The 26,377-nt window shown below is 41.5% G+C and overlaps 1 protein-coding gene across 1 annotated transcript; it reads left to right on the plus strand.

The window, feature by feature from the left end:
• Positions 1–549: 549 nt before the first annotated feature.
• Positions 550–26,019, plus strand: LOC116317148 (four and a half LIM domains protein 3-like). The gene is made up of 6 exons (XM_031735829.2): positions 550–763; positions 14,911–15,094; positions 19,138–19,312; positions 20,174–20,343; positions 22,312–22,498; positions 25,441–26,019. Exons 2-6 carry the CDS (start codon positions 14,939–14,941, stop codon positions 25,590–25,592), a joined length of 840 nt encoding a protein of 279 aa, XP_031591689.1. The 5' UTR covers positions 550–763; positions 14,911–14,938; the 3' UTR covers positions 25,593–26,019.
• Positions 26,020–26,377: the final 358 nt, after the last annotated feature.

Below are 26,377 nucleotides of genomic sequence, written 5' to 3' on the forward strand. Positions count from 1 at the left end.
ATATGATCAGCAGGGCAAGGGTGTGTTGATTGATTGATTTTAGATAGCAGTATATAAAGAAATAAAACACCCCCAACTACATTGAAGTGACAAATAAACACTAATTAACGAATAATTATGATCCAAAGGGGTACTTTTACTTTAGGTCTTGTAATTAAAAGTTAAAGTTTTTTTTTTATTAAACAGGATTGTAGCTTTTACATTAGTCTAAACACATGTTTCGTCACTTACTGAATACATAACGCTGAAACTCTTGTGCAGTGTCACTTTTCATGTAGTAGACCTGTTTGAGGACACATGGGGCTGCTGCACATGAGCCTGAAACTCGTGCCCAGATTTCTCCACTGTATTTATTTCCCCGCTTTTTGCCATCCCAAACAATCCCGGAAACGCCCCTGCACTAACCCGAGGATCCCTTAAAGTCTACCATGTACTTAAAATATTCAGTTACGTCCAGAAAACACATGGAGTCTACCGTCTTTCAGCTCCCCGCAAAGTGAAAGAAAGAGGGAGTGTAAGGACAGAGAGGTGGGTGGGGGCAAGGGGCGGTGTTTTGGAGGAATCGCTTTGGTTTTACGCACCAGAGACGGCGCAGATGCTTCTGTCAGTGGAAAGCCGTCAGCTTTCAGCTCGCTGGAGTCCACGGTGGATTTAACTATCTGTCATCTCAGCAGAGCAGATCGGCTGGCTGAGGCTGCAGGTCCTGCAGAGACTGTAGCATCTCCTGTGAGCATCTCCAGAAACTGCTGGTGCGCCGAGAGCGGTACGTGTACATTTACTGACAGCTTCACAGCATAACGGGGGGTTAAAGGAGAAGCTTTACGCACCTTTACTGTGTGAAATTAAATGAATGTTTAGGTGAGTTTTTGTGAGGTCTAGTTTTATCCGCGGAGGCACAAACACCTGTCTTCACCTGCTGCAAAACTAGTTACTGACATATTTTAGTCATCGTTAAATATCTGCGTGGATGGAGGCTTTAAAATGAAAGATTCCACTCTTTAAGGTGGCTCTCTTTATGACCCAATCATGGCTTTAGTAACTGATCAATTAAATGGAAAGCTTGCAGGTTGCCAGGTTGTAATAACTCACTCTAGTAATTAGGTTTAAAAGTGAATAACTGCTTATTAGAATTAAAATGTGGGAATTCAATGTACTCTAAAGCTGCACTGTTATCTTTAAAGTGTGCCATATTAGAAAGTGGACTCTAAAGTTATGTGGGACCGATATAAACCAAATCTTTGAAGCCAAAGGAAGTTCTTTTAGTGTGAGGAAATAATGATGCTATTTGGGGGTTTGGGAGCCTGAACATGGTCCAAATGAGTAACTGATACTGTTAATAAGTGCTTTTGAAGTCGGATTTATGAGAGAAAGAACAAGGAGACCCTTGAGGAAACACTTCCCCCCTCAAGAGCTGAACTGGCTCAGATGCCGGAGGCACACAAAATAATATCTGGCCAATAAAATCCCACACAAACAAACATGTTTTGCACTTTAGTCTGTTTCGTGTTAACGAGCCCCTTCGGTCCTGTTCTGTTGGAGTGATGTCATGTCTCCATCAGATTACAGATTTTGTTCTGGAGACTCAGCAAACAGCTGCCCCCCCACCCCACCCCGCCTCCGGCACTCATAGTTTCCATCACCGCACACCATCCCCATGTTCCAATCCATTTGGTCAAATTAATACATTCATTGAAACAATCATCTCCGATTGCGCTCTCACCCTGAACAAAAGTGTTTTTGTTTCCTGCAGAATGGAATTCCTGACTATTGTCTTTTTTTAGAAAACAGAGGGCAGAAGAAGAAAAATGCCTTTTTGTTTTCTTTTCTTTTTTTCCCCCCCTTCATGGTGGAACCACACAGTGTTGCCACGTTTTCACCACAGTCACATTCCTCTGAAATTCTTGTGTTGGGTGAAGGTTGGTTGGCTCCAGCTCAGTGGAGATAAACCCCAGACTTAGAAAATAAAGGGAAAACTGTCAGAGAGGAGATGATTTTTACGACTGTCTGCCACACGTTCAGACTGTCAGAGTGTCATCGTGAGTCAGTCTCACACACATCCCTGTCTTTTCCATTTCCTAGTCCTGTTGTGCAGCCTGGGGTGAGTTTGTTGGAATTTCAGGAAATTCTTCTTGCATAGCTCTCCTAAAAAACATATCAAGGTTAAACCAGGAGGCAGCTATCACTGTCATAATAATTAAAAACATTTAAGGTGTTTCACATAGATACATTAAAGAAGTGGACAAATCCCTGCATTAAAAAACACACATTTAAGCACATGTTCATGCATAAATTCATAGAAAAGAGAAAGTGTGTGAAGAAGAGCCAAAAGTAAAGCGTGAATGATTTGGAAAGTTGATTTGGTTCACCTGGATGCAGCGTTTTCAGCAGGACGAACGTTCCCTCACCCGTCCACGTGACTTCTTCAGTCTCATCTGACTGCAGGCTTCACCAAACATATAACTAGATCAAAACCAGCACTGTCACATACAAAGTGAGCAATGAGATCAGTTTCACATTTGTTGATCAATGGCCAAGAACTGGAGGATGGATGAGCGCAATCGCAGCGTTCTAAGATGGTGAAAGATGCACTCGTGGGCTCCCCCCTTGGTTCATTCACGGTCGCTCCCATTTCTATGGCTTCACTCACCACTCAAATCATCGTTCCTCCCTGTCCACGATGTGCACATCCCCATCACTGACAGAGTGGCCACTTGGCTGTAGGTGTAAATAGACATCTGGGGAGTCCTGACACAATCAGACATCTCTTCAATGTTGTCCCATTTGTTTAGTACAGAGGTGTCAAACTCATACAGCCCACTTTCACCAGACCAGGGAAGCTCCCTTGGCTGTCAGTGTAAAAGAGTTTTAACTTTTTACTTTGTTTAAACGTTAGGTTGCTGAAGAAGAGAAAGAAGTCTGGTTTTAACATTACGTCTCAATGCTGCTGTATTAAAGAAAGAAATCTGTGAGCATGACTCTTTTGGGCTTAAATTATAAGAAACCGTTGTGTACAATAAAGCAGAAAGTATCTGTTAATTCACAGAAAATGACCTTTTTTAAAATCATTTTGAACCTAAAAAAAATAAATAATTTCTATGGAAGATAGTAGAAAATGAAAAAAAAAGGATTTTTACTCTTATTTAAATGTTTGTCTATTACTTTGATGCAGTATGGCCATGGGTGAGGCTTTTATCAGTAGGAAAACCTTTCCAAAGCCGTCCAGTGGGCCAGATTGGAGACTGTGACAGGTGGATTCTGGTCCCTAGACCTTATGTTTGACACCCCTGGTTTAGCCAGTGGTTGCTTGATTTCTCTTATGTATAATTCAAAGCAATTCTTCTGCCACTTAACCACACAGGTGCCCAGTTTATTGCTCTGTTTGTGCCTGGGGATCCAATCCTAGGAGTGGACCAATTGGTGGCATTTGAATGCCAAAGAAAAAAGCAAATCTTTAAAGGCAAAGTTAATCTATGAAAATAAGCTTTCAGGAGTCACTTAAATCGAGCCGCTGTTTCAGCCGAAGTGCTGGAAAGATGACAGTTTAGGAGACAGAACATCAGTTAGATAGATAGAACACCTGTTTACTCTGGGTTTAAAATGAAAGCTTTAAACAGTATATCTGCTGTATAAGCAGGATCCTGGACATGTCCGGCTAGTTAGTGTCCAAAGCGTGACTGAAGCTTTCTAATTAATGCATTATGTCCTGTAGGTTTAAGTAACACTCAGTCTGTTACATGAAGAGTTTGTAGCACAACAACTGTTCAGTGAACCCTGACCAGGAGCAAACAAAATAAAACAACAACCCAAAAACCATTTTGGTTATTGTAAACAAGATAAAAATGTAAATCTGTTATTCAGCAGCACCGCAAACTGTCCACTTATTAAATCAGTTCAATTCAACTGTACTTAGCAGTGTCAGTTTACTACAACAGTTGCCTCATGGCAGTTAATATCATGAGGAAAAGAGGCTAAAATATCAGAGAAGGAGCCACAAAACCTGTGAGAAAGGAATTGGTGACAGTGAGAAGGAAGAACTTGCTTTTAACAGGAAGAGGCTTCTACCAGAACCAGCTCAGGGAGGAGCTGCTGTCTGCTGCAACCTGTCGGGCAGTGAGGGGAGAGAGGAAAGAAGAAAGGAGGGTGGCGGCATTTCAATCAGGTTCAGGACTTTGACTGGACCTTTGTAACCTCCTAATTCTTTTCATTTTCAGCCTTTCTGATTTGTTCCTGCTCAGGATCATTGTGCAGTAGGACGACCAAATATGAGCCAAGCTTCAGCTGTCAGACAGATGGCCTCACTATTTGTTCAGTCTTTTTCTAATTGTGTTGTAATGGACTTTAACATTTAACATGCTAACTGAGGCCTGCAGAGTCTGAGATGTAGCTCTGACTGGCTGCTACTTACCTTCTTAATTCCTGTGGAAACAGTGAAGGTATACTGAGTTTCTGACTTTACCGGCTGCATTTAGTTAAGTGATGCATATGATATGCACTTATGCATCAATGCTGCAAACAGCTAGCTTTGAGGCTGTGAGACAGAAAAATATTTTTGTACTATATCTGTCTCTAATTATTTATTCCGCAACACAAAGATGGAGCCCCGAACAAATAAATCCAATCCGTTTTCTTTTAACTGCTCATCCATCTCAGAGTTGCAGGCGTGGCTGGAGCTTATCCCAGCTGTCAGAGGGCACAAGGATAAGCTAGACCGTGGACCGGCTGCCAGTCCATCGGGACAAATAAATCAAACAGTAAATATGAAACAGAGACAGCAGCTTCGGCACTCTGTCAGAAAACAGTTGTTACATTAACACCCAGGATTGAACTCGATGTCCTCTGCTCGCTGACAGCTGATGGGAAAGTGTTTACTCGTGTATTTGTGTTGGATTATAGTCTTCTGTAGACTATTTAAGATCAAGCTTACTGTTTATTTTTTTCAGTCTTTTTCCAAGTTAAACAACCGCGTTGCCAAAAGAAACCTAGTTTTAAGAGACTCCACAGGTCCACTTGATTGTAATCTTTGTTTTAAATCCTTCTTTCTACTTTCTTTCCTTTCATCTTTATTTTAGTGTAATATTTAAATGTTTTAAGTAGATTTTTGGCCATACTGCTCAGCTCGGGGCATTGCAGTTTCAGTACAGACACTGATATTTCCCGAGGGATGAATTATAATGTCTCTTTGATGATCTCCTGACTGCTGTACAGTCAGTTTGACAGTTTGGGGATTTAGTTAAATATCTCAGAAACCGTTCGATTAATTGTCAAGACATTTAGTACAAACATTCATTTCCTCTCAGGATGAAGATTCCTCAGCTTTCCTCCAACTCATCATTCATTGTTTTTAACCGTGTACTGCATATCAGAAGTTCACAGGTACTACGTCAGGAACAGGTTTTGATACAGGTGAGACTGCAAGTCCTCAACAAAATGATGCAGCAATGGGAAAGGAATGTAAGATGCGCCTTTAACAGGTGGTGCACAGGTGGGTTAATGTAACTGGGATTGGTGAAGGCGTCTGTGGGCATTTGGTGGTGGATGAATGGGGGGTGGGGGTACAATAGCTGTTGAAACATCCATCCATCCATTCTCTTCTGCTTATCCTTGTCAGGGTCTCGGGGAGGCTGGAGCCTATCCTAGCTACCATAGGGCAAGAGGCAGGGTACACCCTGGACAGCTGCCAGCCTGTCACACGGCTAAACAACCATTTGCACTCAGATTCACACCTATGGGCAATTTAGAATGACCAATTAGCCTAACCCCACTAACTGCATATCTTTGGACTGTGGGAAGAAGCCAGAGTACCCGGAGAGAGTATGAAAACTCCACACAGAAAGGGCCCAGCCAGGTGGTGGAACTCAGGACCTTCTTACTGTGAGGCAGCAGCGCTAATCACTGCGCCACTGTGCTCCCCACACCATAAATGTACAGTTATTTAATCGCAGAGTCATTTAGTCCATGTGGATACCCAATAATCTGGAGCCTGTAGCCACTGGGTCATAAAAATAATTTGGAATAAGTGATAAAAAATGGTTTCATTCTATTAAATAGTGCAAAAATCTTGAGGCATCCCTCATTTCTTTATATTTTACTTCCAAAGACTTTCTCGTATTTTTGAAAGTGTTATTGAGAAATAGTTTTCTTTCGGAAGTCTAACACTTTTCTTTAGACACTGGCTGTTTTAAGTCCAGGTCGTCTATCTGACCACTCATCCCTGACATATGAATTATTCAAGCAGAAAAAGGCACCTAACACAAGGGATGAACCGGTGTTTCTGCAGTTTTAAATGATATCTTTAGGCACTTTGTTAATAGCAGCCTGAAACAAAAATAAATAAATAAATAAACACATGTTCCCATTTCTTTAGCTTCTGTAAAAACAAAAATGCCAAAGTTAACCCATTCGGACAGGAATAAAAGAGTAATTTTGGACAGCTTGACACGATTGTGACACATCACATCATTCTGTTGTCAAATCCTCCTCAGGGTGGAAAAAAGCTTTCTTGCTGTGTAGCAATAAAGCTCTGAGTCAGTCGACAGAGACGATGATCCTAACACATAATTGGTGTTAATCTTTTGAGAGGGACCTTATAAGGGATCCCTGGCCACAAAACCTTTGAGAACCCTTGATTTAGTCTGGCCAGCTGTAAAATCTCCAGAGACTCCAGCAGAAGGCTAAAAACAAACTGATGAATTGAACTTAAACTGCATTTTTCCAGTGTTCAGCAACATTTCCAGAGTCTTGTCAGTGGTTAAAGTTTGCTTGCGTGAACTTAAAGGAACGGAGTGGAAAATGTGGCTAATTACAAAAGGTTTGATACAAATATATGTAATATATATAAGTATGTGTATCAAACACCTCTTAAGGAGTGCACCCCCTGGAAGCACTCGTGTGGCAGCCACAGACCAAACAGAGTCACTAAAATTTGAAGAATTAAAGCAAAGACAGGTAAAGTAATTTTTATGAACAAGTGATTTTATGTTACTGGGAATGGCAGCATAACACTGAGTGGGCTATGACAGAGTGGGAAATATAGAGGAGGGATATCAGTGCAGCCAGAGCCTGCACCGTCCTGCGTACGTGGACAGGACCGCTCCCTTGTGTGCGAGTCCTTCAGGTCCGAGGGTGAAACACGTTTGCAGTAGTGACTCTTTCAATTGTTTGACTGTGAAATGTTTGTCAGCTGAGTCGACAGTAGCAGCTGCGGCCCACATTGTTTCCACAGATAAACAAACAGCCAGCTGGAGACTGAAAACTAAGCTACACACACCTTTAAAAGAAGTTTATTTCCTTGTGTTTTTGGCTTTAATGACGCAGGCTGGGTGGCATTAATATCTAAAGATACCTAATTAATCATAGGTTTGAATCAAACGAACCCGACAGAGCTTACCTCACAGGAAATGTAGCTCTTCAGAGTTTAGCTGGAATTAAATGTATGATCTGATGAAAGACAGACATTTATCATCCAGCGATACTGATCGTGTCGTTTTAGTGGAGTTTAAACTATTACTAAAGACACAGTCACACAAAATGAAGCGTAACCAGTTTGTTTATAATCCCTTTGAATCGCTGATACTGAATCTGACCTTTCAAGGATTTCACAACTGAAACTGCAGCGTTTTCCCCCTTCTTCTTCTTCTTTTTTTTTCATGTGCAAGTAACCAAAATACTGTAACCGATCTGCCAGCTCAGTGTCTCAAAATAACATCAGTGTTTACAGCAGCAAGGAGCAATTCATCCTGATGAGCTCTTTAATCAGAGCCAACACAAACGACAATGTGTGTTCATGTTGATTTGTGTGCCTGCAGCCGAAATTGGCCATGTGATCTGCAGGAAGCCACGCCACATTGAGCGTCTTTGTACTGGAGATGAAAGGAAGTAAAGTCATCTGACGGCCTTAAGAGAACGGCCTTGTTCTTTTTTATTTTACTTTCTATCGGGCTATAGTTGAAACCAAAAGGGTGTCGCTTTGTTTCCGTGCTGCAGGGCTCTGCTCTGGGTGCTGTCAATATTCTCATTCACCTCACACAAATCCAGGTTGTGTAATGCAGCAGTCGCACAATATGAGGACTGTTTGGAGCTTCGCAGGCCGTTAAAGCGCCCTAATCCATTTCGGGGGGGGAATAAACACTGAAGTGGGGTGAGGTAATTGAAAACCAACTTTGTCACACACTTTCTCATAGTCTGTGGATTTTTAAAGGGTGTTACAGAAGAAAGAGGCTATTGTATTGTTAAGTTTATAAGAAGAATAAAAAGGCAAACCTGGTATATTTAGTGAACTTTATTTAGGATTATGAGACAGGACTATATACAGTATATTCACATGGTTAGTTGCTGTTGAGACACAAATGGTCACAATTAAACCATTTGTGAAACTGATGAATTTGGGGTAGGGAATCACGAAGGGAGGAAGTAAAAACGAAACAAGACCCATGAGAAAACTAAAAGGAAATAGCCAAAAGAAAAATAAGTAAATAACACCGAGTCATAAAGAGTACAAGTGTACTCACACTTGGGCTACCTGAGCGTGTTTAACCTCCAAAACCCAAATATGGTTAAACAAACTCTTCCATTAGGATGGCTGTGGCTCAGGAGGTACAGCCAGTCGTCCACGTATTGGAAGGTTGGTAGATGTATTCCCTGGCTACTACAGTCTGCATGTCAACGTACCCTTAGACGAGACACTGAACCCCGAGTTCCCCCAGTGCATACATCGGAGTGTGAGTGTGTCTGCGATTGATAGACAGAGTGCTTAGGGATAGAAAAAAGGCTTGCATTAATGTGTGTGTGTGTGTGTGTGACTGAGTGAATGAGGCTTGTAGCCTCTGAGCGCTATGTAAGTATACCAGCCCATTTACCATTTAGCACTCCATTGCCTGCTTCAATAACTGGACCTGAGCATTGTTCAGCTGGACTTGGGCACAGTCTGCAGGATGTAGCATGATCGCTCCAACTCTTCCTCAACTCTGGCTGCCTCTAAAAAGTTTGTTCCCACTTATCCAATCAAGTGACAGCGTGCGTAAAAGCATCATAGCTTAATCTCTTATATTCAGCAAAAAGACTTTTCAATGTTAAGATGCTGCGTCGATCGAGTGTTTTTGGGTTGTTGCAGTGCAGCTGGGTGAGGCAGTCGAGTGTGAGTACAGCCTAACACTAAACATTATAACTCAGATAGGAAAGAAAAGATACACAAATATAACAGGGACCATGGCAGGGCCAGTTTGTTGAATTGACCAGCAGACAAACACTGTCACCCTAATGTTAAACCAAACTCAAAGGTCAACATTATTTTGGTGCTAGAGGAAAAGTCAGACACTCACAGGCACGCGGGTTATACTCTTTAGCTTTTTTTAAGGACCTTTCGTCAGCCAAAAGACAAAAAGAAGCTTATGTATGAGCCTTGATTTGAAAGGAAATATTCTTCCAGTTTCTGAGACTGTGCGACTTAAACATAACCTAAATGCTGGCAAACTGTTGGCTGTTAAAAGGTTAAAAATTTTAGGCGCATTTCAGTCTGGACCAGTTTCTTGACCAACATCGTCATCTCTGGAGCCACTAATTTTAAAAAAAAATTGCCTGTTTTCTTAGCTGCTTACCAGTTTGAACTGTTGAAAGAGGCTCTGTTTTCAAATGTGGAGAAAGCGGCGACTGTAAGTTAAAATAAAACACATTAAAAACATCCTTCTTTAGACACATTGGAGGGTGTGCCGGTGAGATTCAGGTGGCTGAGGGGAAAAATACCCAAAAAAGGCTCTGAGTCTCTTTTATGCGGCATGACTTAATATTTTTGTGCCTGTGACAGATTTAACACTTTCCTCATATGTGCTTTGCTTGATTTTATTGCATGTGACAGTGGTTTTCATCATGGAATAATCTGGTTTGAGAACCCCAGACATAAGTCTAAATTCCTCTGCAGGGAAAGTAAACACTAACAACCAGAGGAGCAGATTTCCTGGCTCCTGTCGCAAGAAACCGTCACATTGCTGAGGAGTAAAACAACAGAAGCAAGCCATGAAGTGACATTAGACAGGAGGCCCGGTGGTTGATCCTGGGAGACACTTGCCATTTGGACGCAACTACAAAGCCGCGAGCCCGGTAAATCTCTCTCCAGGGCAGACGGCGTATCAGTGAAAAATTCAACATGTGCACTCACCGAGGTGAATTGTGGGTTTAAATGGTTTAAGCAGACGTGCTACTTGAGTGAGAGTTAGAGTACTCAGACAGGACGGATGACTGTTTGGTTTGTGTGTCATGAAGAGAGCGGGGTGACATGAATTCCCAGGTGTGGTCACAGAGGACACCTGTAAAGTGATTGCCTCTTAAACAGGGCAGTTACTACAAAGTCAGTCGGTGTTTCAGACAGCTGAGTGTGTCAGCCTGTCTGGATGGTATGCAGATAAAGTCATTCTTGTCTGATTGGTTGTTGCTACATAAGCACGACGTTTCTGGAGGCGTTTGAAGGAATCTTGTCTCACACCTCATTCAAAATGGTTAAATGGCATCACTCCTTGTACCTACCAGCTTTCATTTTATATAGTTAATTTGTCATTTTGTGTCAATTCTGTGTTCAGTAAACGAGGTAAAAAAAAAAAAAAGTTTAAGTGTGTGTATATCTGTGCAAAGGCAAGAGAAAAGTCTCTGCAGTTCACAAAAGAAGGAAAAGGTCTGCACGCCCACAGCTTCAGTTTGATGACGTTGAATCCCTTTTAAAACAGCCTTGTGAGGGCGGCATTCCAGTTCACGGGCTCTTCTTCAGGCATGGAAAATGTTATCTGTGTAAATCAAAATCTGCCCCTTAAGAAATCAAAAGTTACACAGAAAAAAACCCTTCAGGCTTTACTTTGTGGGTTTACTTTTCTTTTCTTGGCTGCCTGTTCTATTTATATATGACATAAGGTGTACTTAATATACACTTATTTGCATTAGACTAGTAATTTGGTTACTTGGTATGGTGGTCAGCTCTGGTGCCTCATAGCAGGATGGTCCAGGCTGGAGCCTTTCTGTGAGGTGTTTAGATCGGTTCTCTCCGGGTACTCCAGCTTCCTGCCATGGTCCAAAGACACGCAGGTCTGAATGTGAGTGTGAATGCTTCTCTATCTCTAGAGTGGCGACCTGTCCAGGGTGTACTCTGCCTCTTGCCCTATGACCACTGGGATGGGCTCCATCCCACTTTGAATTGTGTAAGTGGAAAAAAATGGATGGATGAATGGACTAAAATGACAAGAAGTCCAAATCTCAGTACAGTGACTCAGTAATGTTGCTGATAATGGCACTCGGCTCCTCAGCTCTGCAGCGTCATTGGAGACTGAAATTAAAGAGATTTAAAGTTGGTGGTGTTGCTTTGCATTATGCCTGATGCAAAATGCACTCGAACACTGAAGGATTTCATTCAGTCTTGGCTTGCAGTTATAATCCTCTGCATTTTGCTTTGCTTTTGCTGGGATGATGGTACCAGCCATCTTTTGCATTTTTTAAAACTTATTCCCATTATTTGCTGTTTTTATTTCACTGGTTTTTGCTTCTTTTCTGGACACATAAATGTGTATGCAGCCATGATGATGAGCATCTCCTCTAGTTGCTAAAAATCTTGCATTTCTATAGAAGTTTACACCCTCTGCCCCTTTGATCTGTGACCTCAGTGAACACCTTCATAATGACTTTACAGGCTCAGCTTCTAGTTTCAGGACACATTGCAAAATTAATTTTATATCTTATCATCATTAGAGTGGCTAACCATGTGACTGACAAGACTGAGTTTCCAGTCAGATCTGCCTCTGTCTCATCACATCTGGCCTTATGATACCAAGGCGGCGAAGGTGATGGTGAAAACATTCAGGTTGAGGCTTCACTGTGGGCTTTTGTGCCCAGTCTCACAGTCACTCCAAATTATTCTGTGCCACTCTCATGTTTGTGTGTGGATCTGGAACAGAAAGATAATAAATTCACTAAAGAGACTGGTTGTGATGCCCTGGCAACCACCAGTTGCTAGGGAAAGATGAGTAGTCCCACAACAACCACGTAATGCAAGAAAATGTGAATTTGAGTCACTTAGCAGTTGCTGGACGTCTCTAAGCCTGTGTGAGTGAGGCTTTAAATATTGTGAAATGGAAGCAAGGCAAAACATGTTTGTCTCATTCTGTGTTTATAGCTTGTTTAATCCACGTTTGATGGTGTTTGACATTTCTCTCAGTAAGGAGATATGCCCTAACAGGTTAGCTTTAGGCATGTTCTAAACTTTATTTGCACATGCTCCCACTAAGCTGAACTAATCCTGCTAGTCCCACATGCATTCACAGCCTGTCTCACCCTGTTTTCTATTGTATAGATGACAATACAGCTAGAGAGCTGACTGTCCTACAGGAGCCATAAAATCTTGTTTTCTGCAGTGATGCATTTGAACACCGGTCCCATTAGAATTCCCGACTGGAAGCCTACAGGAGAATTTGATGAAAGACAACAGCTGGAGACTACAAATGTGTTCACAGATGTTGTGGTCCAGGAAGAGAAACATGAAGCACTAAAATGTGGAGACTATGACCGGAAGGAAAGCTATTGTTCTATCGCTGCATTCAGCACAGACACACACGGACGAGAATAGACGCTTTAGGAGGGAAGTTGAGCTGATTTCTCCATCCAGACAGAAATGTGACAGAAGCCAGACATTGGGATGTAATGGGGTTTTTTATCAGTTTGCTTTTCCTCCATGTTTTGTTGACCCGGCTTGGTGGCCTTTAAGAGGAAGCGGCGCTGTTATCTGCGAGGAGGGAGGGGGTCCTCAACGTTCCCCTCCTGGAGAAAATGTCCTGGAGGAGCGGGAGTTTCTGCTTCTGGCATCTTTGCCGAACATGACCGAGAGCAGACAGTGTTTATTCTTTTCATGTTTATCTGAAATTGCTGCATCACTGGTTATTTGAAACAAAATGTTTGATAGCGCTGGACACCAGGAATGTAAACTGCACTTCCACCATCACTCCTTAACAGACCAGATGCAAATACTTGGAGGTTACAGAGCGTGAAGCAAAAAGCTTCAGAACAACACTTAGTTCATGCCAGCCGAACACTAAAAACACTTGCGAGCGGCCTTCTTTAGTTCGCGTGAGCTCTGGGTCCTCTCATCGTTACGTCCGAGCCGGTGATGAAGAGAGGAAGAGGGGGGCTTGGCTCATTCCTTGATCCCTCGGGGAGATTTGAAAGTCTCTCAGCTGCACTGTGTTGAACCTTTCTGACTTTACAGAAACATGTCAAAACCACTCTTCGCCCAAAATAGGTCAGGCCTCTTTAAGTGCATGTTTTTTTAACGTGCAGTGATCCTGAACACGACCATATCCCCAAACTGAAGACCTTTTCTTATCTGTGATCCTCATTCACACCGCATATATCTTTTCAAGCCCACGTCTGTTCCGTCTTAAATGTTTTCAGGAGGATATTTAAGCCTCCCGCACTTCATTTCCTCACTCATTTCCTTTTGCTGCTGCAGAAAATAAGGGTCACATGCCCTCCTAATGCCTCTCTGTGTGCTCAGTAATGACGGCGGGATGTCTGTGTGCCCGGCCTTATTTCCACCTGTTCTTCCTCTGCACCATGACCTGCCACTCTAGTCATTTGTAGATTCAGCAAACGGTGAATGTAAGTTCATCATTTAGGGACTGATCCAGAGCTCAGAAAGCAGGCTGAGCACAGCTTTAAAGTTGGATTTGAAGTTAGAGGCTCATTCCACACAAAATCCATCTAATCTGAACAAAAATCCCTGAACTGAGCCCTCCAAATAAGCCAGTTTTTTCAAAATTACAACATTTTTGGTCTATTAGATAAAGCCAGGCAGGACCTTACCTTCATACTGTGAGTATTTATTGTGTTACAGACCCTCAAATTAAACTTCAAACTTTGAAAACTTCATACGGCTCCTGTGCTTATGAAGTTAGGAGGGCTCAAATGTAACACAAACTAAAAACTGTAAAATTCAACCTCTTCAAAGGCTTGCAACTGAGGAATATTCACGATGAATGCAAAGTTTTGCATGACTTTATTAAATATACTAAAGTTCTTGCTGATTTATAGAAGTGCCAGGTATATTTTTTAACATGAGACATGTCACATTTTCCAAAGATGATGATTAAAGCTTCTATATTCAAAAACCCTGTAAAAAGATCAGATTTATTGCAGGAGTGCTGCGAACGCCACAGTTTTCATGGTTCACTAAAGAGCCAAAGCTAGAGCCCTGCAGTTTGCCAGTTGCTTGTCACTCGCTCTTTTCTGCCTTGTGTGTGTTTTCCTAGTTTCTTGCGATAAACGTCGCACGTCCGAGTCTGCAGAAAAACAGTGTTCATGAGGAAGCTGTTGACAAAAGAAACAGACCGGACAAATGAGCTGTGTGGCCCTTGACACACAGTTCAAACGCAGATTTTAAAAAAAAGCGCTTGAGAGCCTTTGAAACTGAGAATGTCGTGTCAGTTCGCCTCCCAACAATTAATATTGTTTAGGCACTCTTTTGTCAACGCCAAAAACGCCACAGGGGGTTTCATGCAGGAGCGAGTTGGGAATGAGCTTTTACTCTCTGTGAGTAATGATGAAACGGGAGAAGCTTGTATATCATTACGGCAGTGAGTTACAGTATATCAACATTAACTATGTGCTTATTCAGCCCTTTCTGTGCTTATAGCAGCTGAAGCATGGAGAGGTTCCTGAGTAATGTTTAACCTCAGACTGCAGTCTAACATCTTTCAGTAGATTAGCTCTCTCCTGTTGGCCTTTATTTCCTCACTGTATATAAAAAAAATGAAAACCTTCTTCCTGCTTTCTCTCTGTGGCTTCCTAATCTCACTTCTCCTCCTCCTTCCTGTGCTGCATTCTTGCTGATATTGAATCCTAAACTGCGTCTGTGAATCATCTGTTTTTTGTTTTGTTTTTTCGCAGGAGGTCGGCTTAAGGAAGAGGCATCATCATGAGTGATCGGTTCGACTGTAAAAACTGCAACGAGTCCTTGTATGGACGCAAGTACATCCTGGCGGAGGACAATCCCCACTGCGTCCCCTGCTACGACCGCCTGTACGCCAACACCTGCCAGGAATGCAAAGAGATAATTGGACACAATGCAAAGGTGAGCTCGCATTATACACTGTTGAAAAATTTAAGTGCATCTGCTCAACCTTGTGCTGTTATTTTAACTGCTTAGATGGAGCATTAGGCTTTTAAATGGAAAATATGAGAGTATTTTAAAAGGCAGAGCTGCAGGTAACTAAATGGATTGGTTATTTAGTCTGTTAAACTCCCATCACAGTTTCTTGGAGTCCTGGAGGAAGGCTACAGAGACCTTTAGTTTTTTAATATTTTTACTGTACTGTCACACCAAGGAAGATGTAAAAAAAAGAAACAGGAGTTATAGCTGTGCATCTTTGTCCAAACTTTATTGGATCCATGTCACGCGTTGTGGATTGGAAAGAATTTATAAGTCTGCTGGAATTGCACAGTGTTTCAGGGTCTACGCACATACTCATAGAACCGAGGTTACATCCAGTAACAACTGTGTTTCTAGCTGAGCTTTTGTTAGGGATATTTTCTTACCCCTTACACTACTTCAGGTAGGCTGTGACATTATTTAAAGGCCACAGCTTACCTAAATATTGTAGCTGACAATGTCCATCCCTTCTGATGGTTGCTTCCTGAAGTTCAAATCATCTGAAACTGATTTCATGAACATGAAAATGAATTTACTAGAGTTCACCAGATCTCAATCCAATAGAGCACCTTGGGGATGTGTTCGAACAAGAGATTCACATCATAAGTTAGGAAAAGCAACTCAACCTGCTCTGTATGCTCCCAGTTTGGTCTATCCCTGCATCACTCCCTGCTGTTTCAACCACCCCACCATCCACCCCTAGGCTCCATTACTCATCACTCCCTAATTTACAGTGTAACATACTTGTGGGAAATGATAAGCAAACATCTCCCTGGAGCCGACAGGCAGACGTTTGGGTGGTGGAGGGGTCATAACTCCTCAGTTTACTGTGCATCAGATTTGTGGGAAGTGATGGAGTCTAGATGGCAAACTATAACAATATAATAATGCTCTAATAAATCAAGCATTTGATCTACTATTTTCAATCTGCTCTGTCGTTATTAAAATGCGCATAAAACTTGAATAAGTACGTAAATAAAACAATTTATATATGTGAAAAAACTGTGATACTATCCAGTAAAAGTAGTTTTTACACTGTAGTGTTGCTGCTTTTACTTAAGCAAATGTTTCTTCGTCCAATAAAAATGTTCGGAGTCCCTTACAATAATTTTTCCAGCTGCTGTGCCTGGAAAACATAACTCTAGTTACAGACCACCAAATTGTCAGTAATCCCCTTTAAGTTGTCCAAAAGCCTTAGCTGAGTGAAAATTAAAAACACTGTCCTGAAGGAAACACCCACAGACGCCACCAGGCCACCAGTGTCCTGTGAGTTATGGACTCCCTGTGAGGGAGCGCAGTAAATTACAGTCCTGCTTGCTTTGGCTGCACAACGCGTAACAGCACGCATCGCTCATCCCGCTCCATCCCCGTTCCCCGCTGTGAAACCCCATGCCTCAAAAATACGTTTTTCACCCACCGTTCAATGGAGCCATTTATCACAGAGCTCGCGTGAACTGCATGTGAACTGGAACACAAGCAGCTGTTACAGAGAGAAAATACAAAGTGAGTTATTCTGATTTTTAAGAAAATAATGATGAAGAAAGAGGGAACGCCTCTGTTAACTCTTCTGTTTGGAGACAGCGGGGTGCTGTGGGCACATGATCTCCTGTCTTTTTATAAGAAACAAAAACAAATCAAGCCTAAACTTGTAGCCTACATTGTTTTAGTTCCCTGCTTTTGAATCAAACAGTGAAGCGGGACTGTGTCCAGAGAGGCTCAAGAAGTACAATCATTTTCAACTTTAAGCTCGCTAGCTGCTGCTGCACATTTACATCTATAAAAGAATCCAGAAATACACTGTGTCACTTACATTAAATGGTAAATAGTTTAGTACAAATAGCTGTAACAAAGACAAAATGACTCATAATCTTCATAAAAGTATGTTTTGAGCTGTCTTGGCTATAGTGAGGCATCTTTCGTCTGTCCATCCACAGTTTAAAAGAATAAATACTCCTCAGCATTTAATCAAATGTGCACGCAATGATAACATAATGCAGAGGTGTCAAACAAAAGGCCCGGGGACCAGAATTGGCTCAGCAAAGACTCCGATCAGGCCTCACTTCACAGCTGTGGAAAACGTGAAGAAAAGAGCAAATTTGAGACTTTTAACTGCATTTTCATAAGTTTTACAGCTTTGCCTTTATTGATAAATATCTTCCACATCATCATTCATTTTACAAATTAGATAAAAGATTAAAATAGATTCACTAGTTACAATAGAAATTAGTCTTTTTTACACTGCATACACAGGATACGCTGTGTATCCATGGCACACTGTCCATTGTTTACGTAGATACACTTTTTCTGTAATTTTACACATTTATTTCTTACAATTTAAGAATCAGAGTGACAGATTTCTTTCCATAACTACTGAGATGTACTGTTGAAATTGAACTTCTTTTCCTTATATTCACAAATATCAAGGATTAAATGTATAAGTAAACTTCTGTACTCTGATAAAAGGGGAGTTTTGTTGGTGTTTCCCATTCAGGATCAAAGTGGGGTGCATCTGTCCCATGACGTAAAGTTGTGATCAAGATAAAGTAACATTTTTAAGAATCATCCACCCATGTCCACACATACCTCACTGTAGATATCCAGATAAACCTGTTGTTAAGAATCTCTGCAAGCTGAAAAATCTCTTTTTCAAGACAGACCTGACCAACAGGGCAGGACAGTAAATATAACACAATATAAAAAAATATACAGTATTATATGCAGTATTGTGTGCAGTAACAAGAGCAAGATCAAAAGCAGTCACATTGATGAAGAGAAGTGTTTTCTAACTCCGTGAAAATGGGCTCAAACTACCTCGTTGAGACCGGTTCTCACAGTTCCAGCTCCTTCTGTAGATTATTCCCGGGAGAAAAAGCGGAATATTTCGAAATCTTTTTTCCTAATTCTGTTCTGACTCTGCAGACAAACATTTATAACATATTGCAAGACTGTAGGTAGTACTGGATGTGGCTTTTACACTTATAAGCACACAAATAAGCAGGAGACAACCCAAGCAGAGATTTAAATGCAAAAACCAACCAATAGGAAAGAGAGAACAGGGATGTTCATGATTTTTGCAGCCAGTAATAAAAGATAAAGCACAGGTGTCGAACTCCAGGCCTCGAGGGCCGGTATCCTGCAGGTTTTAGATGTGTCCTTGATCTAACACAGCTGATTTAAATGGCTAAATGACCTCCTCAACATGTCTTGAAGTTCTGCAGAGGCCTGGTAATGAACTAATCATTTCATTCAGGTGTGCTGACCCAGGGTGAGATCTAAAACCTGCAGGACACTGGCCCTCAAGGCCTGGAGTTCGACACCCCTGAGATAAAGTAACATGATAAACAATTCCCAGCCTCTATAGGTACTGGCCATGTTCATTCATAAAGAGCAGGTCACTGTAATCCAATAAAGGTAAAAACGCTGCAGACATGCTTCTCACAGCACCTAATTTGAGGTTTTGGGACATCCATGTGCCAGGAAATTAAAGTGGAAGCTCATTTCATGCCCCAGATGCATTTCTTGCCACAATAAAAGCAACAATTTTCCCTTTGGGAGAATTCATACTGTTTATTGTGTGCAGTTCAACAAGCAAGTCAAGCTTTCTGCAGAAAGCTAAGGGCCATATCATGCTTAAGAACCCTTTTTTTGTATCCACTTAATTGAACTTTTCACCATCATGTTTTAAGTAGAAATGTTCATCCATCCACTTCTGTTTATGCAACTCAGTCTATCCCAGCTACCAGAGGCTGAGGCAAAGAGCAGGTTTAAACCCAGTTCATCATCTTTATTAGGTTTCATTTTATCTTCTTATTTGGTGCTTCTTTAAGCAGATAACCAGCAGATGTGTGTGTGCCACAAGAACAGAACAGAAGAGAACAAAACTGCGTTTTATTTTCATTACCCCGAGCTTCTTTAACCAATGACACGCTTTAATCTGAAGCTTCACATCTCTCGTCTTCCCTCAGGAGCTCTTCTATGAGAACAGACATTACCACGAGCACTGCTTTCGCTGCTTCCGCTGCGACCGCTCTCTGGCAGACGAGCCCTTCACCAGCCAGGATGACGCTCTGGTGTGCAGCGACTGTTACTGCAATGAATTTTCCTCCAAGTGTGTGGCCTGCGACAAGACAGTCATGCCAGGTAGAGACAATGCAGACCGGCTTTATCACTATTTTTTTTTTTTCTTTCCACTGAACCATGTTCATAAGCCGCCTCCTCGGCAACAAATCGCTCAAACTTGAACATTCACTGCTGTTCAGAGCCAATACCGGAAAGTTCACACCCTCTCTTTGCAGTAGTTATCAGGGGGTGTGACACCTTAGATGTGACAGCGTGATTGTTTCCTCGCTCTGCTGAAATCCTCCCAGCAGAGTTCCTGCCGCTGTGACGAAAACACGCAAAGTATCGGTGTCAGATGACTGAAAATTACACGGGCTTGTGGATGTTACACCAGTTCTCTTCTTTTGTTTCTGATCAGACTGGTGTGCCTGCCCTTTTACCCCATTTCTCACATGTGCAGCCAAGTTCATGTTCAAAACACCGTCATGCTTTTGGGCTGCCTTTCAGGTCCCAAAAGTTGTAAAACAAGCTCAGTGATTAAAGGATCTGATGTCCAGTTTCATAAGCATAAGCATGACTGCCTGCCAGCTTCTCTAAACCTCGGTGGTGAGTGATTCTGAACTAAAGGGCGCTTACAAAATGGTTAAAACTGTGGTAGAAGGCCGTGGAGACATGTACGCAGCGGCTACGTTACTGCTTGTCACGCTTTTTTGATGCACTGGAGCTGCAGCAATTTACCAGTGCCAAAAGAGGTTCAGCCGTCACACCGAATCACCATTTTTGGTTTTCACAGACTTCGTATGAATGTTATCAGATTTCATTCCAGCTTGTATTTACAGCAGAGATCAAAGAGGAGCCAAGCCTTACACATGGAAAAACAACAACAAACGATCAAAAGGTTTTTGCTTTCGGCGCTGATTTTTTTTTTTTTTTCTCTTACAGGATCGAGGATGTTGGAGTACGACGGCGCCACGTGGCACGAGGACTGTTTTGCGTGTCACGCCTGTGAGAAGCCTATCGGTACACAGTCCTTCATCCCAGACAAAAACAACTACTACTGCGTGCCCTGCTACGAGGGCAGGTTTGCTCCTCAGTGCAGCCACTGCAAAAAGGTGCAAAAATAATCTTTTCGTTAAAACTTTCCTTCAGAAAATGCCAGAATACACCAAAATATATCACTACCCAAAATGACAGTTTTTGTCTGTCTTCCTAACAATTTAAACTCCTATAATGTATAATCTACCACAAGAAATCTAGATGACCCAGGTTCCTGAGTAATCAACGCTACACAACCACTACGCAACGTATTTACAGAGGACCTGATGTCAAAAAGTTATCTGGAATGAACCCAAAGAAGGTGGATCATACAAAATAAACAACATCAGGGAAAGCGAGTCCAAAATGCTTAACAGGAGACAGCAGGAAGCACATAGTACAACACAACAAGCGAACACAGACAGCCTGAAGCTACTTAATCACACACAGTAATGTGGGAAGAGGAGACAGCTGGGACAAACTAACACAGGTGTAGGTGTTTGCAGAAACAAGATGAAGATGGGTAAAAGTAACACAAGGAAGAACAAACAAACGACCGTCAAAATAAAGCAGGAAGTGAAACGTGATGACGGAAACACAGACAGAAATGAACCTAATGCAGGGGAACTGACAAATTAGGATGAAACAAACTCTAAAACAGAGAATGAGACTGAAAAGGAAAAATACATGAAGAAAACAAAAACTATAACCAGGAACTAAGAAAAAGGAAAAGTAAGAAGCATAGGCTAAAAGGCTGTATATAGTGCTGTACAGCAGATCAATCTATTGAGGTCAGAGGTCAAATATATGATATTTTAAATCTTTATACAGTACTTTCTATATTTTGACATTACACAGCACACTTGTAAGAATCACAATTTTAACATTATGAGGTTTTTTGTTGACCAATAAATCATTAAGTTGACCTTGAAGACCTCAGTGGATGTCAGATTTTAATGGATTGTTAACAGGATCCCACTCTCCACCCCTACAAAGTTTTATGAGAATTCATTCAAAGCTTTTTGTGCTATCGTGTTTATAGGCAGAATGCATGCATGCAAACAAGGGAACATAAGGAAATATTCAAATAAACAAAACTAGAAAGTCATAACTCAAAAATACAGTGTCAGCAACACACGACGCGACCATGAAAACGCAAAGAAGTTATTGCTTTTCCTGAAAAATGTATGTAGTGTGAGCAAGTTTGGTAAACAAGATCACTTAGGATGAATTGAACAGATAAATGCACATACACAATACAGCTAATCTAAATCTAGCTTGTCAAGCTAGATTGTTTACAGTGAAGTCAGTGGTTTACATCCACCCATCGTGGGCATGGATATCATGGTAATCTTGGGCTTTTGAATTATTTCTTTGAACTGATCTTTTTCCAGGATGGAATGATTGTACAGCTTTAATGACTTTAAAAAACAAGAATCGGTACACAAGTTTGATTTATTTTGGATTTTCTCTAAATGTTTCTCCAGGCCAGTTTCTCACAACTGTGTGGCCTGAGGGCCACAATCGGTCTGGCAAAGAGTCCAAACCCGGCCACTGGACGATTTTGCAGAGTAAAAAAAAGAAGGAAGCCAAAACGTTTGGACTTTTTATTGTATTTTGCGTCAGAGAGTTGGAAGTTAAAAAGGAATCACATCTTGATCTGGTCTTAAGTGGTGGTCCAGACTCATTTGTTCCAAATCAGAAGTCTTAATTAGGCTAAATTTTACAGTCCATTTACCGACAAAGACATTACCTCTGACGTGCCATAATACAACAGCACCCAGTGCGGCACGCTGATGGGTTTCTTTAATTTACTGCAGAAGCATTTCTTTGTAATAACATTAAACGGCCTGAATGTGGAAAAACTGAGATGTATTGTTGTAATTCCACCTGTAGGTAATCTTAAAAGAAGCATAAACCCACTGAAAAACAAAGCCCACAGAAAAAGTCCTGAGCTATGTGCCAAATGTGTGCCAGGATCAGGAGCTTTAGAAGCAGGATCTTAATGTGTTACATGTCTTACTGACCCAGTTTGTGTCTCTCAGGCTCTGACTAAAGGAGGGGTGACCTACAAGGACGAGGTGTGGCATAAGGAGTGCTTTTTGTGCACGGGCTGCAAAACGCCGCTAGCTGGCCAACCCTTCACCTCGCAGGGGGAGAGTCCGTACTGCGTCAAGTGTTTCAGTAACATGTATGCTAAAAAGTGCGCCGGCTGCAACACGGCCATCACAGGTTAGTAATAAGTGCATTCCCCCAGAGCTTACACAACGAGTTGTGGACTTGCGAAACAATGTGCATGCAGTGCTCCTGGTTTCATTTCTTTCGGGTCGGAGACACCGTGCGCCTCTCCTTTTTGCTGTTTCGTGTGTCTTCTTGGTCTTCTGTCAATAAAGGCCTAAACAGTTATCTTTAGCAAACAGGTTTCAGCAGGTCTGGTGACTCAGGGCTTAAATTCTGAGCCTGTCTGTGTCCTCTGTGTGGATTCTCCCTGCTATTCAAACAAATTAATTCACAGTGAATGCTTTTAATGTCAGACAGCAGCAGAAAAAAAAGTCCATTAGTTTCCATTAGAAATGATTTAAACACATTGGATGTAGCTGTTGATTGGAGAGTGAACCTTCAGCAGAGATGCTGATCTAAGGCTGGATGCTCCACTGGAACGGGAATGCTGCCAGTCTATGGAGTAAACTACATGCTGTAAACACTTGTGATGGATATAAATGATACAATTGTACTATAAACACCAGTAAAAACATGATTTTATTTACTTTAATCTTCAAAAACTGATTTTCTTGGCCAATTCCACCAAGATTTGATCACATAGCATTCTTATGATGCTCATTTTGAGCTCCATGTGTTTATTCTTGGACTCTACTGGAGTAGCTTTGCATGATTGATCTTCTAAAGTAGTCCTCATTTATCCTATGCTGAGGCCTTTGGGCCTCTTTCCAGTAAAAGCTTTTTAACTCCTCTCCCTTTCATCCAGTGTGTAACCCGTGTGCCTAAAATGACCATATTAGTAGCATCCCCTCTCTGTGACATCATACAGAGCCAAGAGTAGACGAAGTGTGCAAAACTCAGTGCTTAGAGCAGTCTGAAGCCTGAATGTTTGGCTCACAGGGATTACATTCACATAAACTGAGCCATAATCACTCAGGCCTAAAGACCGGTTAGCAACCCGCTCTCAGTCACAGCTGACTATGGAAAAAAGTGATTGGCGAGTAGTTGCTGGAAGTAGCAGGTGAAAGTGGACATAAAGAGAATGCTGCAACAAAAACCTCCTTGTGATTGCTTTGGTCACTGGAAATATGGACCAATCATTTTCTTAGTAAAAGCTGCAGCTTCTGACAGGACTTGGTTTCACTTGTAAATCACACCGGTTAATGTGAAGGTGAAAAGCTTGCATCACGTACTTGGCACATTTATTTTTCCTCTAGCAACAAGAGGTTGCCAGATGGCCTCCAGGCCTGATCTCATTATTTGAAACTTTGACTGTCTTTAATATGAGCTTCCACCATTGGAACTGTGTATAAAGAGGAAATAAAGAAAAGTGTCCAGACAGTTAGCAAACACTAAAGAGCATCATTACTCCCACATCTGATTTATTTTGTTTTCTCATGATTAATGTAAACAGTCATTTCCTTTAGCTCTGCTTTTGGTCACTACTAATTCAGAAGGGAAATATTAGTCAGCTAATTGCAGCATTATGTTTTCTAGCTGGGCCAGTTCATGCTTTGCTCCATGTGTACAAGGGTCTGTGATTTCATCCTGTGTTTGAGGGTCTGTTTGCCCCAGGACACCAAACCACAGCTTTTTTTTAGGATAATCCACGTAATAGTTATTTTATATTTAAAAAGTAAAAAACAAACAAACAAAAAACATACAAACATGCCTATATACTAAACACATAAATGCCTATTTCTTCAAACACCATCTCCACCAATGATGCCAAAATTTTTCCAGAATTCCTGTGCTGTCCGAGCACATTGATTGGAATCAAAATGCAAAAATTCTGAAGCAAAATTTTCAATGAGTCTATGAGTTTTCTATAAAATTATGTCCAGAAAGCAAAATATTAACTGAAACTTATCATAAAGTTTAGTAAATCTAATTAAAGAGCTGCAAATTTAGGTGCTAGTTCTCTGCAACAGGAGTCAACTCATAGACTGTATTTAAAAGATGTAGCAAAGCTGTTGTGATGTCACCCACTGGTTTGAGATGTGGCATTTTGAAGCCTCTACATTAGCATCTTTGGCTGCTACTAATTTCTTTTTTGGGGACCAGAAGTGACCAAATTTACATTAGTAAATGAAGCTGTATTCAAATGGCCTCACACTGATCTAAAGGCTCGTTAGCGACCCCCTAGTAACCTCGGGTTGTTAGGGAAAATACATATTTCCCAACCTTTTGGTGAGTGGTTGGTTGCTAGGTTAAATCAATGAAAAGAGAGTGATGAAAAAAATCAGATTGCTGCCATCACCAGTAGCTTGCATGGCAGACGCTGACTTGTCTGCAGATTCTTGCAAGCTAAAGGTTGCTAGGTTGTTGTGGTTACTAGGGGAGGTCACTGACTGGTCTCTTGGCATTTTGTAAGGGGAGTCTGTGAGGACTGACTCACTTTAGGAGTCAGCCCCAAGTGGCCACTAGGGGAACTGCATGTTTTTTTGGCCTCGGCTTAATTTTTCAGCTCGGGAGTTTGCCTTTTAATTTAATCTTGGTTATGGATAATGTACACAAGCGATCTAAAAACAAGATACTGACTGAAGCGTCTTCATTTTCTCAAAACAAACATTTAAAAATAATTTTAGAGAGAACCACAAAGCTAAAAACAAACAAACAAAAGATCTACACACGGTGGAAAAAAAACAACGGTGCAAAACAAGTACAAGAAGACTCATTATGAACTTTATCTTTTTCCGTCATTAACTAAGATGCCAGAGATAAATGAAGATTTCAATTAAATGCTCTTGACCGCAGCTATGAGCTGCAATACTTGAGGGCACACAGAGCTGGCAAGGCTTTCTCTGTTACTGCCAGCTGCTGATGTTATCACGAATTCATGAACGCTATTTCCGCAGTTTTACGAGGCTGTTATGAAAGCCTGCTTTCCACCCCGAATGAAAGAAAAAAATCCTTTCATTAGTTGCTCATGTGCTGCGTGTTTGTCTTTGCAGGGTTTGGAGATGGGAAGTACGTTTCTTTTCAGGAGCGGCAGTGGCACCAGCCGTGCTTCAAGTGCTCGCGTTGCTCCGTGTCGCTGGTGGGCTCTGGCTTTTTCCCAGACCGAGACCTGATTCTGTGCACAGACTGCAACAACGAAGACTGATCCTGCAAGGCCACTGCGAAATATCAAAGTCTGCAGCCGCCAGCAGAAGAAAACTTCTAACCCTCAGCTTTGCACATGCAGTTTCAACGATCACTCAGCCTAAAGCTGAACCAAAGCTCAGTTTTTACGACTGAAACCGGCTCTTAGCACACGGACATGTATGTTTAGATGCAGAAGGTCTCGTGTATTACTTACTGTTTTTTCTAAATGTTTCTGTTTTGCACATTAAAGAATTGATAAAATATGCAAAAGATCTATGTAAACATCTAAATGAATGTCCTGTGCTTGGCAAAATTATTCCTACTTTTTTACTGATTCTTTAAGCAGTCAGTCTCTCACTATGTTAACACCTTTTCTCTTCAGCTTATAAAAAAGTTTTACTGCTGTACATGCAATAAGATGTCATCAAATAAACAGTGGATTGTAATTGGTGGAGTCATCTGCATGAATACACAGATAGCCTCACACTGTAGAAAATGAAGGGCATCCTCATGCCTGCAGCTGTTTTTTTCTGATCTGAATCAGCTTGTGGATAACAGGGAAAATTTATAGTAATATTTGTACTTTTCCGTGCAATTTTATTCATTTTAGGGTCAGTTGTTACAGTTTGTGTATTCTGCATGTCTGTGGTACTCTACTGCATTCCCAGAATATAAAGCATACCTATCTATGGGAAGGCATTTAGCTCTGACATGCAGCTGGTCGCTGGGTCAGACTGTAAATGAACCGTTCTGAGTTTATTTTGAACCGCACAGACACCACCGCCTCTAAAGGGTCTCAGTGCA

This window comes from Oreochromis aureus, linkage group 22 (assembly GCF_013358895.1).
Source record: "Oreochromis aureus strain Israel breed Guangdong linkage group 22, ZZ_aureus, whole genome shotgun sequence".
In the NCBI taxonomy this organism is placed as follows: Eukaryota; Metazoa; Chordata; class Actinopteri; order Cichliformes; family Cichlidae; genus Oreochromis; species Oreochromis aureus.